The sequence below is a fragment of the Trachinotus anak genome, unplaced genomic scaffold (genome assembly GCF_046630095.1).
Source record: "Trachinotus anak isolate AG129_WGS33_773 ecotype Australia unplaced genomic scaffold, CSIRO_AGI_Tana_v1 ptg000005l, whole genome shotgun sequence".
In the NCBI taxonomy this organism is placed as follows: domain Eukaryota; kingdom Metazoa; phylum Chordata; class Actinopteri; order Carangiformes; family Carangidae; genus Trachinotus; species Trachinotus anak.
This window is the reverse complement of record NW_027273856.1, coordinates 14,373,992-14,386,473: the sequence shown is the minus strand read 5'-3', so window position 1 is coordinate 14,386,473 and position 12,482 is coordinate 14,373,992. Positions and strand designations below refer to the sequence as shown.

At 44.6% G+C, this 12,482-nt stretch overlaps 1 protein-coding gene across 8 annotated transcripts in view; it reads right to left on the bottom strand.

The window, feature by feature from the left end:
• epha7 (eph receptor A7) overlaps positions 1-12,145 on the bottom strand; it is a 96,877-nt gene extending 84,732 nt beyond the window's left edge. For 2 of the 8 annotated variants that reach the window (XM_071478464.1, XM_071478466.1), the window contains exons 1-3: positions 11,857-12,145; positions 10,242-10,306; positions 8,920-9,589 (exon numbers count right to left, since the gene is read on the bottom strand). In XM_071478464.1, the coding sequence (XP_071334565.1) occupies positions 8,920-9,589; positions 10,242-10,306; positions 11,857-11,950 (829 nt within the window). In that variant the 5' untranslated portion in view covers positions 11,951-12,145. The remainder of the gene's footprint in view (positions 1-8,919; positions 9,590-10,241; positions 10,307-11,856) is intronic. The other 6 variants (XM_071478469.1, XM_071478467.1, XM_071478471.1 and 3 more) reach the window with 4 other exon arrangements.
• Between the last annotated feature and the right edge of the window lie 337 nt (positions 12,146-12,482).

The window sequence follows — 12,482 nt, the reverse complement described above, 5'->3', positions numbered from 1 at the left end:
TCTCCTGCTGATTTACTACATGGATTTGGAGGTGGAAAATGAAGGGCGTTTTAAGATTAGACTCATTACATCAGTGAATTTACGGCCTCTCACTCTGCCTGAGCTGGATCTTGAGTCTGTGCACAGTCCTCCTAAGAGGCCTCTGCCTCTTGGAGTTATCATGCAGAGTGAGCATTTTGAAATGGATTCTCAGTGACATGGAAAATGTCCCTGCCTAATCGCCTTTTGTTTAGTTCATTTAACTCACATGGAAACAGGAGAGATGGCCCTTAAGGCCAGCCAGGCGGCTACCTTTAATGGATGAGGTGGTCAGCTCTGAAAGGCAGCTGTGCTAAAAGACACTGCGGATGAAGCCGGGACTCTGCATTCTGGGGATGAAAAGCACAGGGTCCAAAGGTCTGACCGATCCACAGCCCCCCCGCAGCCTGAGCGAAATCAGCACTGAAATTGTCCCCAGTCAGCAACTGAGCATTATCTCTGAATTGTGCCAGTGCCTACCCAACCCTCCCCTCCTGACCCAGCCCCTGCCCATTCAAATCCACCACAACCTCTCATCGGGTCCCAGAGCTGTGACAGAAAGGAATGAAACAATGTCAAACCAGCAGCTCATCACTGCTCCCCCTCCCCATCCCCATGGCCTCCCCCTGACAAAAGACACTTAGACACTTGGCCTCAGATGACCAGGAGAGCCGATTCAGTTCTGGACTGTTCAAGTGTTGGTTTATCCAAATTACAAAGAAAACATATTTTCTCATTCACCCCTTTAAGCCAAATAATACTAGGGAGGAATGAGGTAGACGGATAGAGTGTGGGAATGGGAATTTATATACCAAACCATTAATCAGATAATCTAGGCAATCATCAGTAGACAATTCAATAAGGACAACCTAACCGCAACCTCCAGCTTACTTGTTCTCACACACTGAAAGTTCCCATTTAGCAGAGAATGATTCATTTTAAAGGTCCCATATTCTACACTTTTCTTGTGTTTTATTTGAAGTGTTGATATCCATAAGAAGATACATTTGTGGTTTTAAGAACCTAAAACCATCTCAATGTAGTTTAACATCTCCTCTCTCAGGCTTCTCTCTGGAGCTCAAGTAACAACAGGTTGGTGAGCCAATCAGAGGATTGCCTGACTGTTTTCTGAGTGATCGAATAAAAATATACCAGATTTCAGGTAAACACTCAGAGAAACCATTTCCTGCAAGGTTTGACACTTGGTTCACATGGGCACAGCTTGGGGCACGGCTTAGGTCACTGACTGCTTTGTTGTGACATCACAAAGTTCCAGAAGTCCTGACGGCTGGTTTTAAGGCTCAGTTTCTGAATACAGGCTGTGTGCATTTCTCTGTGGACTGAGGCTTTGATACTTTCACAGTTTTAATATAGAACCTAGACCTGCTTTATAATCAAAAAACACATGGAAATCTCACTTTATACAATATGGGACCTTGAACACAACCCTCTGGAAAAAATATGAGAATTTCTGACAACAGAGCCATCCTAAGCACATTTTAAGTTCTGCTTCCTCTGCTCTGAATGTAAGTGGGAAAAAAAGTGTGAAGTTATGTAATAAGTTATTGATTTTCCTCTTACTGAAGACTGAAGTACAGAGCCAGTGGTCTGAAGCCTCCCAGAGGAGCAGCTCCACTGACAACAGGGCCCTCACTGCTGCCTCTTAAGGCCTCTGAGCCCAGTCACATATCACTTTCACCCTCATGCCACAGGGACACAACACAGAACACCACAAACGTTGTCCGCTGACACGGGTTTCACCTGTCTGAGCACATGCCTTTCAGGCAGTCAGCAGGCAAGCAATTACTAAAAAAAAAAAGAATAAAAAGACATCTGTGCCACAGTTTGGATACCTAAAAAGGGCAAAAGCGTGGAATCGCAAGAGATATGGAGGCAGGGATCGATGGAGATGTCTGAACCTGTTAGTGCAAGTGGAGATGAGGGCCGCTCAACCGTGGGGAGGGCTCTTTTGTCATGCAGGGAGAGGGGGAGTGGAGGGGGGCCGGAGAGGTGACTCTGCTGGCGATCAGGGGTCAACTGCTGCCATCATCCATCTTCCGTCTTGACAGTGTCCTGTCAGCCGGGGCGCTCATGTTACTAAACACAACAGGCAGGCCTCCATTGTGGCGCTGGCACTGGGCTGCAGCCATGTGTAAATGAAGTTAATATCCACTGACCTCATGCATGGCCTAATGCGGACCCTGATGTCACCTTGGAAATAACACTATCTGACGCTGAAGTCACAAAGGTCTCCCTTTTAAGGGGGTTTAACAAAGCCCCTTACCAGTACAACTGACCATATGGCTTTGTTTGTGTGAGAATGAGGGATGTTTACTCAGATTCTGTCTTTTCATACGATGCAACGTGGGGTCTCAAATTTGGGCTGACAGGTCGGATTCCAAGACCTGGATAATGATAAGTCGTGACTCCTCTGCTTTTTTGTTTTCTTGCCATCTTGAAACGGCATTAAATAGCTGGTTGGTGCAATTTGCATCTAAAATCACAGCTTTTCTTCTCATTGTCAGAACCAGAAAGCACACACACCATCAGCAGCAGCTCCTCTGTCTAGGCTTACACAGACGTTTGCCCTGTGTTGCAAACCTTTTGACTTGAGAACTACTATTGCTTTTAAGTATAATAAATTAGTCTGAAAATAGCAATATATATCACGCTATGCTAATATATGGCTAAGACAACTTGTGACTATGCCATAAGCCTGTAAACAAACTAAACAAACATGCTAGTGTTCAAGAGTTAAAGGTCCCATATTTTACTCTTTTTTTCATTTTGATATCCATAAGAAGATACACTTGTGGTTTTAAATCTGAAATATAACAGATTTCAGGTAAACACTCAGAGAAACCAAATCCTGCTTTGTTGTGACATCACAAAGTTCCAGAAGTCCTGACAGCTTGTTTTAAGGCTCAGTGTCTGAATAAAGGCTGTGTGTGATACCTTCACAGTATTAATATAGAACCTAGACCTGCTTTATAAAATAAAATACTACAACATTGTAGTTCTACACTATGAGAGTATTAGAAGTATTTGGCAAATATCTCTGTAAGATTTGTTTTAGATCTCAGTGATGTTTTCTGATCAAGGTTTGTGCGCCTACAACAGTTGAGTGGATTGAGCCTTTTCCATCAGCTGCTTGATATTCATGTATGCATGAGTCAGTAGCTGAAGCTTATCAGCAGAGGGGAGAGACAAACCCATTACCAGTGACCAGGCTCCAGCAGCCTCCTGTCCTCCTTTTAAGCTCAGCTTTCTGCACTTAACACTGTGTGTTTTGGATCCATCTTTTACCTCAGTGTGATATCTACAAACGCACAAAATAGTCGGAGCAAATAATTAGTCATGACAGGGCTTTTGTTTCTTTGCCTTTGCCTCGGCACATGAACAAGTGCAGTTCAAAAGAATATAAAAGTCTCAGACAAATATTCACCAAGTCAGACGACTCCCGAATGTTTTTTCTTAAGTAAAATGAGGCATTTGTATTTAATTTGACGTGTTGACAAGGCAGCTGGATCCCACAGAAAGCGCTGCTGGCGCTGGTTCAAGCGAGTGTATCCAGGGAAACAACTTTGAAAATGTATATTTTAAAAAAAAAGGGTCATTGGATGTGGAAGTAAAATAGATGTTCGTCATTACAGCTTGCCAAATCACAATTTCAAACATTCTGCCGTCTCTTCATCCTCTGAGGAAGCAGCTGTGGTTTGGTCTCCACTAATGAGAGGGAACTAGATAAAGCGAAAGAACTGCACAGGAATACAGTAATAACTTGTAGTCATGAAGACAAAGTCTCCATCTCCTCTCAGCAGCGTGACTTCCACTGAAATATAACACCATTTTTGACTCGCCCTGTTTCAACAACCACTGTTCTCTCTCTCTCTGTCTTGCATAATATCTGTAGTTTTGCCCGTATATAGCACAGAAAAGCAATTTTTGGAGGGCAATATTGAAAATCCTCTGATGTAAGAAATCGGTGCTTTAGTAAAAACAGTTCAAGTAACTTTTAGGACAGTGGGAGCAGCAAGAAAGTGCAGGATTACGCTTGACTGTAAAACACAATAAGTCTTGAAATGAGCTGCACATCAAAATCAGATAAATGTCAAATTGACTGTTAGTTGGAACCCTTTAACTGTGAAACATTGAACATATACATTTAAATATAAACTTCTTTTGAGGCCAATTACTCTTAAGTACATCACAAAATTATTGTGCAACACTTTTGTTTGTTCATGTCATTATTTTTTTTTTTAAATCAAGAATGGCAAAAAAAAGAGCTTCTCATATATAATTCTGTTTTTCTTTGTTTCTGATGATAATATGTTTAACAACTACACTTACTTGATTCACTCTTTAGTACATCAACAGAATATTATTGTGCAACATTTTTTTGTTAATTTTATCGTTCACGTAATTTCTTAAAACAAGAAAAAAATTTAAAAAATAGTACCAGCTTCTCAAATGTGAAAACATTTTTCTTTGTTTCCGATGATGATAGATTTAATATCTGCAGGGTTTGGACTCTAAAGTCGTAAAAAATAATCGGCATAGAGATGCAGCTAATAATTATTTTCAATTACGTCTACCACGAGCTCCCTGCCTGAGGTGATGTGCTCAGATATCATGTTTTGACTGGACAAAAGTGAGACACAAAAACCAGTGAATATTTGGATAAATTACTTAAATGAAGAATCCATTGATCTCTTTTTTCGCTAAACCTGTAAGTTTCTCCAAAATCTCATAGATGACCCCCCCCCCCCCACACACACACACACATCCTGAGCAGAGATGGCCACATCTGGGTGCCTGGCTGCTACCTGCCAGGCCAAGACAACGAGGAGGGAGAAGCCCTGGGCTGTGGAAGAATGCTTCTATTCGCGGGGAACAGACACTGGCAGTGACGGGACGAGCTCCCATCCATCAACAATTTATTTCAATCGTGAGCGATTCAGACCCATTTGGTTCTCCTGTGGACTCTGCACACACCTGTCATTTGCATAATTAAGCTCTGGAGCAGTTGTAAAGGACAGCCATTTTGTGTATTAAATTCTCACCTTATCAATCAGGGTGAGCGTTGAGATGTATGAGGACCTCCCGACTCTTGGCTTCCTGGCTTCATTTGAAATGCTAAATGAGCGCCCCCCCCCCCCCCCCCCCCCCCCCCCCCCCCCCCCCCCCCCCCCCCCCCCCCCCCCCCCCCCACCCACCCTCCCCAACACCCCACCCAGCCCTGGAGCTGGGTCTGGTTGCCCCGGCTGCCTGGTGGCTTCCATACACGTTAGCTGTCGTGGTCAGACCCTGGCTGCTCAGCCCCTTCCCTCAGGGGGCTCAATCATCAATCAGTCTCCAACTAACTTCTGTCCAACTCTCTGACAGTCAAGATGGATGGTGCCAGCTTCTACAGGATGCTGTATCCTCTCATTAATTCACTTGTTAGCATGCACTGATAGCAGCAAGATACGGCCTGTTTTATCTGTTTTCCACCAGACAGAGGCCTCTCCCCTTTTTTTTTTTGTTTTGGGCAGGGGTCAACAGTTAATCACGTTGCAGGCACTGGTTATTTAGTGCCACAGTGATCCGATGTGTCAAAATCGGACAACATACATTCCCGGGATTGAGCGAAACAAAGAGACCAGTGTCCTCCCACAAGGGCCCTCTCTCTGTCTAATCGACTCTGTGGCTCCATTGCCACCAGTAGCCAGCGCTAAACAGGACCAGGGAATGAATGGGCACTATTTTCACAACACGCACTTCTTCGCAAAATGAAGCCCGCGCAAGGCTGCCGGAGACACTTCAACGGGCCTTTTTTCAACACCCATCGCCACTGAGGCCGCCGAACACAGCAGGCGGAGAAGAAGAAGAGTGACATTTACTGCCACAGACCGCCACACAAAGAGTTAAAGAGAGACAGAGGGAGTGAGGGGCGTCGGGTGAAAGACAAGGGGTCCCTCTTCGCTGACGGTGATGAATGAGGGGATCACAACACATTTCAGAGGAGGCCTTTTGCATCCTCGCAGGGAGCTCCTCAAATGACATGACTGACAGCTCGACTTGTTCGCTCCACCTGCACCCGCCCTCTGAATATTTTATTTGGTGGCCGTTTTACAATCATAGCACACTGCAGACACTCAGACAGGCCAGTTAAGGACTCTCTTAAGGAGCCCGTTTGCTTCACATAAAGTGATTATCAGATCACCAAACTGCATCTGAAGTCACCTTCTGAATATCTGAATTTGGGAGACTACATCTTACAATTTTCAATGGTCCCTTATCTTACACTTTTCTAGTGCTTTGTTTGAAGTTTTGATGTCCATAATATACTAAATTAGTCTGAAAATAGCAATATTTGGCATGATATGCTAATATTTCACTAGAACAACTTGTGACTATACCATAACCCTATACATAATCTAAAAAAAAAAACATGCTAGTGGTCAAATGTTAAAGGTTCTGGGCCTCTCTTCTGTTTGGCTGACTGTTTTCTGAGAGATCATAAAAGATATATAATAGATTTCAGGTAAACACTCAGAGAAACAAAATCCTGCAAGGTTGGATATTTGGTTCAGGTGGGTGGGCCTTGTGGCATGGCTGACTGTTTTGTTATGACATCACAAAGTTCCAGAAGTCCTGACGGCTGGTTTTAAGGCTCAGTTTCTGAATACAGGCTGTGTGCATTTCTCTGTGGACTGAGGCTTTGATATTTTCACAGTATTAATATAGAACCTAGACCTGCTTTATAATCAAAAGACAGAAATCTTACCTTATACAATATGGGACCTTTACATTTTTCCATGAGGTTGTGATGGGAGAACAAACCAACAGAAATTTAGTTTGAAAAGTTAAATGAATGTGGCACTAATCCCTAACAGCCTCAGTTTGTTTTAAACAAAGTCCTTATCGTACCCTCTGACAGGATCTAAAGCCCTCTTTCCAGTGTCAGAATCAGGCAATCAAGGACAATATTTGCTACTTCCTGAAACCAACACTCCTACAAGCGTGTCCACCTCACGCAGCCAATGGCCAAGGTGGGTGAATCTGAAAAGGAGATGGTAGGATTTGAACTTTTTCTTGAGCTTTATTTTGCTCATTTCTGCATGTATTGCATTTGTAGTTCAACCCTAGTTTGTTTTAAGCTTGCTGAACCCATAGCAGTCAAAGGTGGAGCTTCACCATTAGATGAAACCCCCGCAGCTGTAAGATGATGTACTCTCACAGCACTGAGACAAACTAGTCCGGAGCCCAAAAGCCAGGATCTCACATCTTTAACGGTCACAGCCACTTGGACTTACTGCTCTGCTGTTCAGATGAAAGAAATAGTCTGAATAGCTTTTAGATTGTTCTGAGGGCAGGGGGGGCTACTGAATGGACAATTTAATGTCAGTGGAGCCGCTGGAAGAAGTGCTGATGGTGCACCGTGATTCTCATTTTATTTAGATTAACTACCCCTTAATACAAAGGCTTCTCATGCCTCAGTGGAGATAAAGCTCATAAAGGTGCCGTATCAAGAGTGGAACTTGAAGAGGCCCTGTTCCTCCGGCTTTAAACAACCTTAAGGTGGGTTTCATTGCGCTGCTGCCTATATCTACAGGTATTTGTTTTAAAAGACACATGAGCAGATTAATTAATAAAAACATGCAGCAGTCTTCTGCATTGAGACATGATAGGAAAAGAGAACTATTGGCTGTTGGGCTGCTTCGCTCCCCCATGGAGATAAATCATGGACTTTCTTTCCTCCTGAGGGCACGACTGGCTCTCACATCTACGCATATTAAAACAAGAACAATAAAAAAAAAAGGAGCTTCACGGGGTTGAATCAGTGATAGCCCGCGAACATTAGCGACATAGCACAACTCGAGGCGGGCTGTGTTGCTCTAAATTACACGTCCTAATATATTTCATTAACACACCTCCCTCAGAGGGGTCCCTAATGGATGACAGCGTGGCATAAAAGCTTGTCTGCCAGGGACACTAATTTGTTCTTAGACGCATTCCCTTCAATTATTACTGGCTGCTGCTCCTCATAAGCTGCTTAGATCGAGGCTGCCCTCTTTGCAAAAAAAAAAAAAAAAAAACGGCTACAAGGCGGGCCACTTAAGTTCTGTGACCTAAGTCGCCCCCCTTTTTTAATCCAGAGTGATTTTTATCTTTAAAATCAGGTGGCCACTGAAAATAATCCTCTGAGTGACAGAAAGCATCTTATTGGTAGTTGGAGCTGAACAATCCAGCACAACGACGGTGCATAAATGAGCCACTGCGAGGCTGCGTTTGACCTTCTTGTTAGGCTCCTTCATAAATATCCCGAGGCCTAAATGCCACAGCACGGCAGCTATTTGTTTCCCCTTCTGTCAAGGTCATTTGGCCGGGGCAGAGAGAACGATACTGAAAAGACTGGCCGGACTTCCTCTAGACCTGTGTATTCTGCGGCTGATTGTCTTGGCCCCCTGCCAGTGAGGCAGAGAGGAGTGTTTGAGCTGAGGAGCTCAACTCAAGTTATTATTTAATCCCAGTGTCAACACAGTCGTGGCTATAAATTAAGAGCCTCGTAATCAATTAACACGGATTCCAATTATTATGCTGCGGATGTTTGGCCTCAATACTTCATCCATCTTTGCTGCTGTCAAATCAGTTGCTTTAATCCCATTTGCCAACACAACTATTCAGTCAGCTATGCCTAAACTGTCGTTTACCTGCTTTGCATAATCAAATCATAAATACTCCCCTGTTTGTTACCAGTTTTTTTCTTTCTTTCTTTCTTGGCGCACCTTCAGTCGTGTGAAATCCAGGATGCCCCTGACTGATGCTAAAAGTTAGTTCAACAAGAGACAACTGTGGGAATGCTAATGACTACGTTTCTTCCCTGATCATTAAAGACAAAAGGTTGCAGGCACTCACGTTCACACGCATCTCCTTTCTGATGAAATCCAGCTTTGCATATACATTTCCCAATGGGCACCAGCCATTCCCCCTCGGCGCTGCAGTGCATCTTGGGGGAGTTGTCGGCCTCCTCCTCGGCGTCGCTCACGCATATGCCCTCGACCTCCACCAGCGAGGAAAACTCTGATCCCGTCACTGTGTCCGGGAACGTGGCCAGGTTCTCGATGATAGACCAACACTTCTTGTAGTAAACTTTGACGGACACCAGGGCGATGCACGCCCCTACATCCTGGAAGGCCAGGTAGAAGCCCCGTCTGGACAGGGGCCCGATGATGCGCACTTCAGTATTCAGCTTCATCTTCCTCTCGCCCAGGTCACCCTGGGTGAAGCTTTCATCTGCGGCGATCGTGTCAATTTTCACGTATTGGTTCTCCCGTAAGCTCCTGCCCATCTCCGAATCTGTCTCCTGGTAGTACAAGTTGAACGTCTCCTTGCAAGTGCCCACCACACCAGGTAGGCTGTTACAATCCCTCAGGGTGAACTTCAGTTCCACAAAAATTCTCTGAGCATCGCCCTTCTCTATCCAGTTAGTCCGAAGCCAGTTATTCTGATTGGGCTCCATGACTTGGCAAACCTGGTACGTGCGGATGGGCGTGTAGTTCTCATCCAAGCCGCTGATTTCTTCCCACTGCAAGAAGATAACGCACATTGTAATGAACACACCCATTATCACCATCACCATGTTGAATTTATATCCAAAAGATGTCTATCTATCATTAGGCAAACGCCTAATGATTGGCAAACAAACCAAATGGGAGGCAGTTGCGCTGTAATGAATATGACAAAGGTATATGAAATACAGACTGCAGTGAGTAAAGGCTGAGTTTTTATTGCACTAACACATCTTTAAAGAACCATTGTGCTCAGTTTATCTGCTTCTGTTCACATTATTTATTTAAGAAGTTTCTCACAGCCTGCTTTTAATCAGACCAGCAAGTTGGAAGTGGTTCGCTTCAGGCCTTTGTGCTCTGAATGTCAAAAGCCAGGAGAGTTCAGTGGCAGAAACATCCTCCTGTATTCTTTAACTTGTGTTCTGGAGATATATATATATATATATATATATATATATATATATATATTTTTTTTTTTTTTTTTTTTTTTTTTTTTTTTTTTTTTTGAGCTAAGAAATATGGGGCCAGGATCCTTCTGTATATTTCAAACCTACTTTAAATATTGTCATCCCTATGGCACATGTGGGACATCAGGAAAAAAAAATATATATATATACAGATACAGGAGAACATCCGTGTGGCTGTTATACAGAGATTCTGCAGACTTACCCCGTTCGGAGGATAGGAGATCCACTCCAGTTCTGTCTGCTGTGCCTTGGAGTCCAGCAGAATCACTAGTGACAGGAAACCGAGAGGCAGGTGGTTAAATCTCACCGGGGCACCGGTGGCTGGGTGTTAGTGATAGGCCACACATCTACATCTATAGCGCATATACCCATGACCTAATTTCTACCAGCAGCAGCAACTAAAGCAAAAGAAAACGCAATCTGAGTGTAGGAACAGACACGCACGTCGGGATGTGGTGTGAGTCATTACGCATACGCATTTGTGCGCATTAAATCTACTTCTCCTGGGTTTATTTTACGCAGCAGTTCCTTAAAACTCTTTTTTTTTCGGAAGTGGAAGTTGTTGCGTTAACGTCAAAAGCAGCTGCTTCTGTCTCCGTGCTGCACTTACAGAACATGAGCTGCTGTATTTCCAGCTCCAAAACGGCCATAAAACTACAGTGGAGCCGTGGAAGTGGCGGCTTGCTCGCAGGTTTTTAACCAAGCGAAGGAGAATCGACAAAAAATAAGTAAATAAATAAATAAATAAATAATAATAAAATAATAATAATAATAAAATAATAAAACAGCCTGTTTTATGGTCAGGACGCGTGTGAGAGCGCAAAGCGGCACCGCGGCGGCTGTTTGAAAAATGAAGTTGTTTTAATTGTGTGTAATATCGGCATGAAGCTCTAAGAGAGACAGAGAGGGAGGGAGGGGTGGGGGGCAGCAGCCAGGACGCATTGCCGTAAAAATAATTCTCGGTTATGTCTTACAGGTGACTGATATGGAGGTCTGCGAAACCCCCCGACAAACAGCGAGGATTCTCAGTTCATGTCTGCGTTCACATCCACACCGCGCTCGGGTTTTCCGTGGTGAGAACATCCATACCTGGAGAGACATATTCTGTTTTTACGCACCAGCTTATTCCATTCATTTAAAGAATAACCCGATCAACTAAAAGTGATAATTAGGAGTTATTGAAATCATGTCTTGTCTTGGGTGTTTTATTGTCTTGATTCTGGTCAGTTTGAGCGTCTGAGGCAGACTACGACTCCGCATCAGTCTGCTGTATTTTTTTTTTTTTTTTGCCTCCAAGAAACGAGACCCGTCAGGACTGTTGGAGCCGAGGCCACTTTGGAGGAAGTAACCCTCGGAAACCGCGTCCAGAGAGGCGGCTCGGTCACTTCCAGCAAGGCGAGCCTGCTGGATCGATCGATCCGCCGAGTATTAGTTTGTCTCGGGGAATTATTCATCTATAATCAGCAGGTGCGGTTCACTGGTATCTGAGTGAGATCTTTTTTTTTTTTAACACTGCCTTCTGCGTCTAAACCGCGTTCCACGGCTTTTAATTGCGGTGCGTAAAAACACGGGCGGTCGCTCGCTAACAGCCCGGCACACAGCGCTGCCCCCCCCCCCCCCCCCCCCCCCGCACACCGGCCTCATCCGACCGCGCCGGGCGCATAAAACATACACATATATATATTTTAAGTTATTAAAATTGAGTCGGATTTAAAAAAGAGATTTTTTAAATCTGTCTGCTGGGTTTGGACACATCTCTGGAGGATGTCTTCCAAACGCGGCGGGATGGAAGAAGAGTCCAAACTTTGCGAACTTACCTTCCTTCGCATTCTGTGCTTCCCCGCTGTCCACGCAGCAGCATAAATGAAGGCAAAATATAATCCACGCACACGGGGTCGACCTGGAGAGCATGGTGCAGCCGCGGGTTTCACTCTATAGACCGTAACTCGCTTTGCCACTGTCTCGTACGCTTCCCATTGACGACACTGAGCCGGCTCTGTGTACAACAATCCGCTAGTCCCCACTCAAATAGCGTCTGCTGCCGCTGGGAGGAGACTGTGGCTCCGCCGATGTCAGTCACGGACACAGGCGGAGGGACCGTCCAATCGGAGCCTGGAGAGGGAAACGTCATGAAAATAAGAGGACCACTCGGCGCGCAGAGGTGGCTGGGATTTTTTTTTCTTTTTTTTTGGGGGGGGGGGGGGGGGGGGCGGAGGAAATGTTGTCACAACTTGGATCAGATATTTTTGGTTTTCTTCAAGAAAAGGGCAAGAGACGCTCCTGTACAGTTAGTGTTCACACACACACACACGCAGCAGTGGTGTCTTGGTGACTGGAGCAGCCCCTCTGACAAGCACTGAGCTCCACACCTCACAGTTTTAAAGTTTGTTTCATTTTCCAATTAAGATCTGTTGATTGTGAGAGTTGATCAGAAACACAGGAT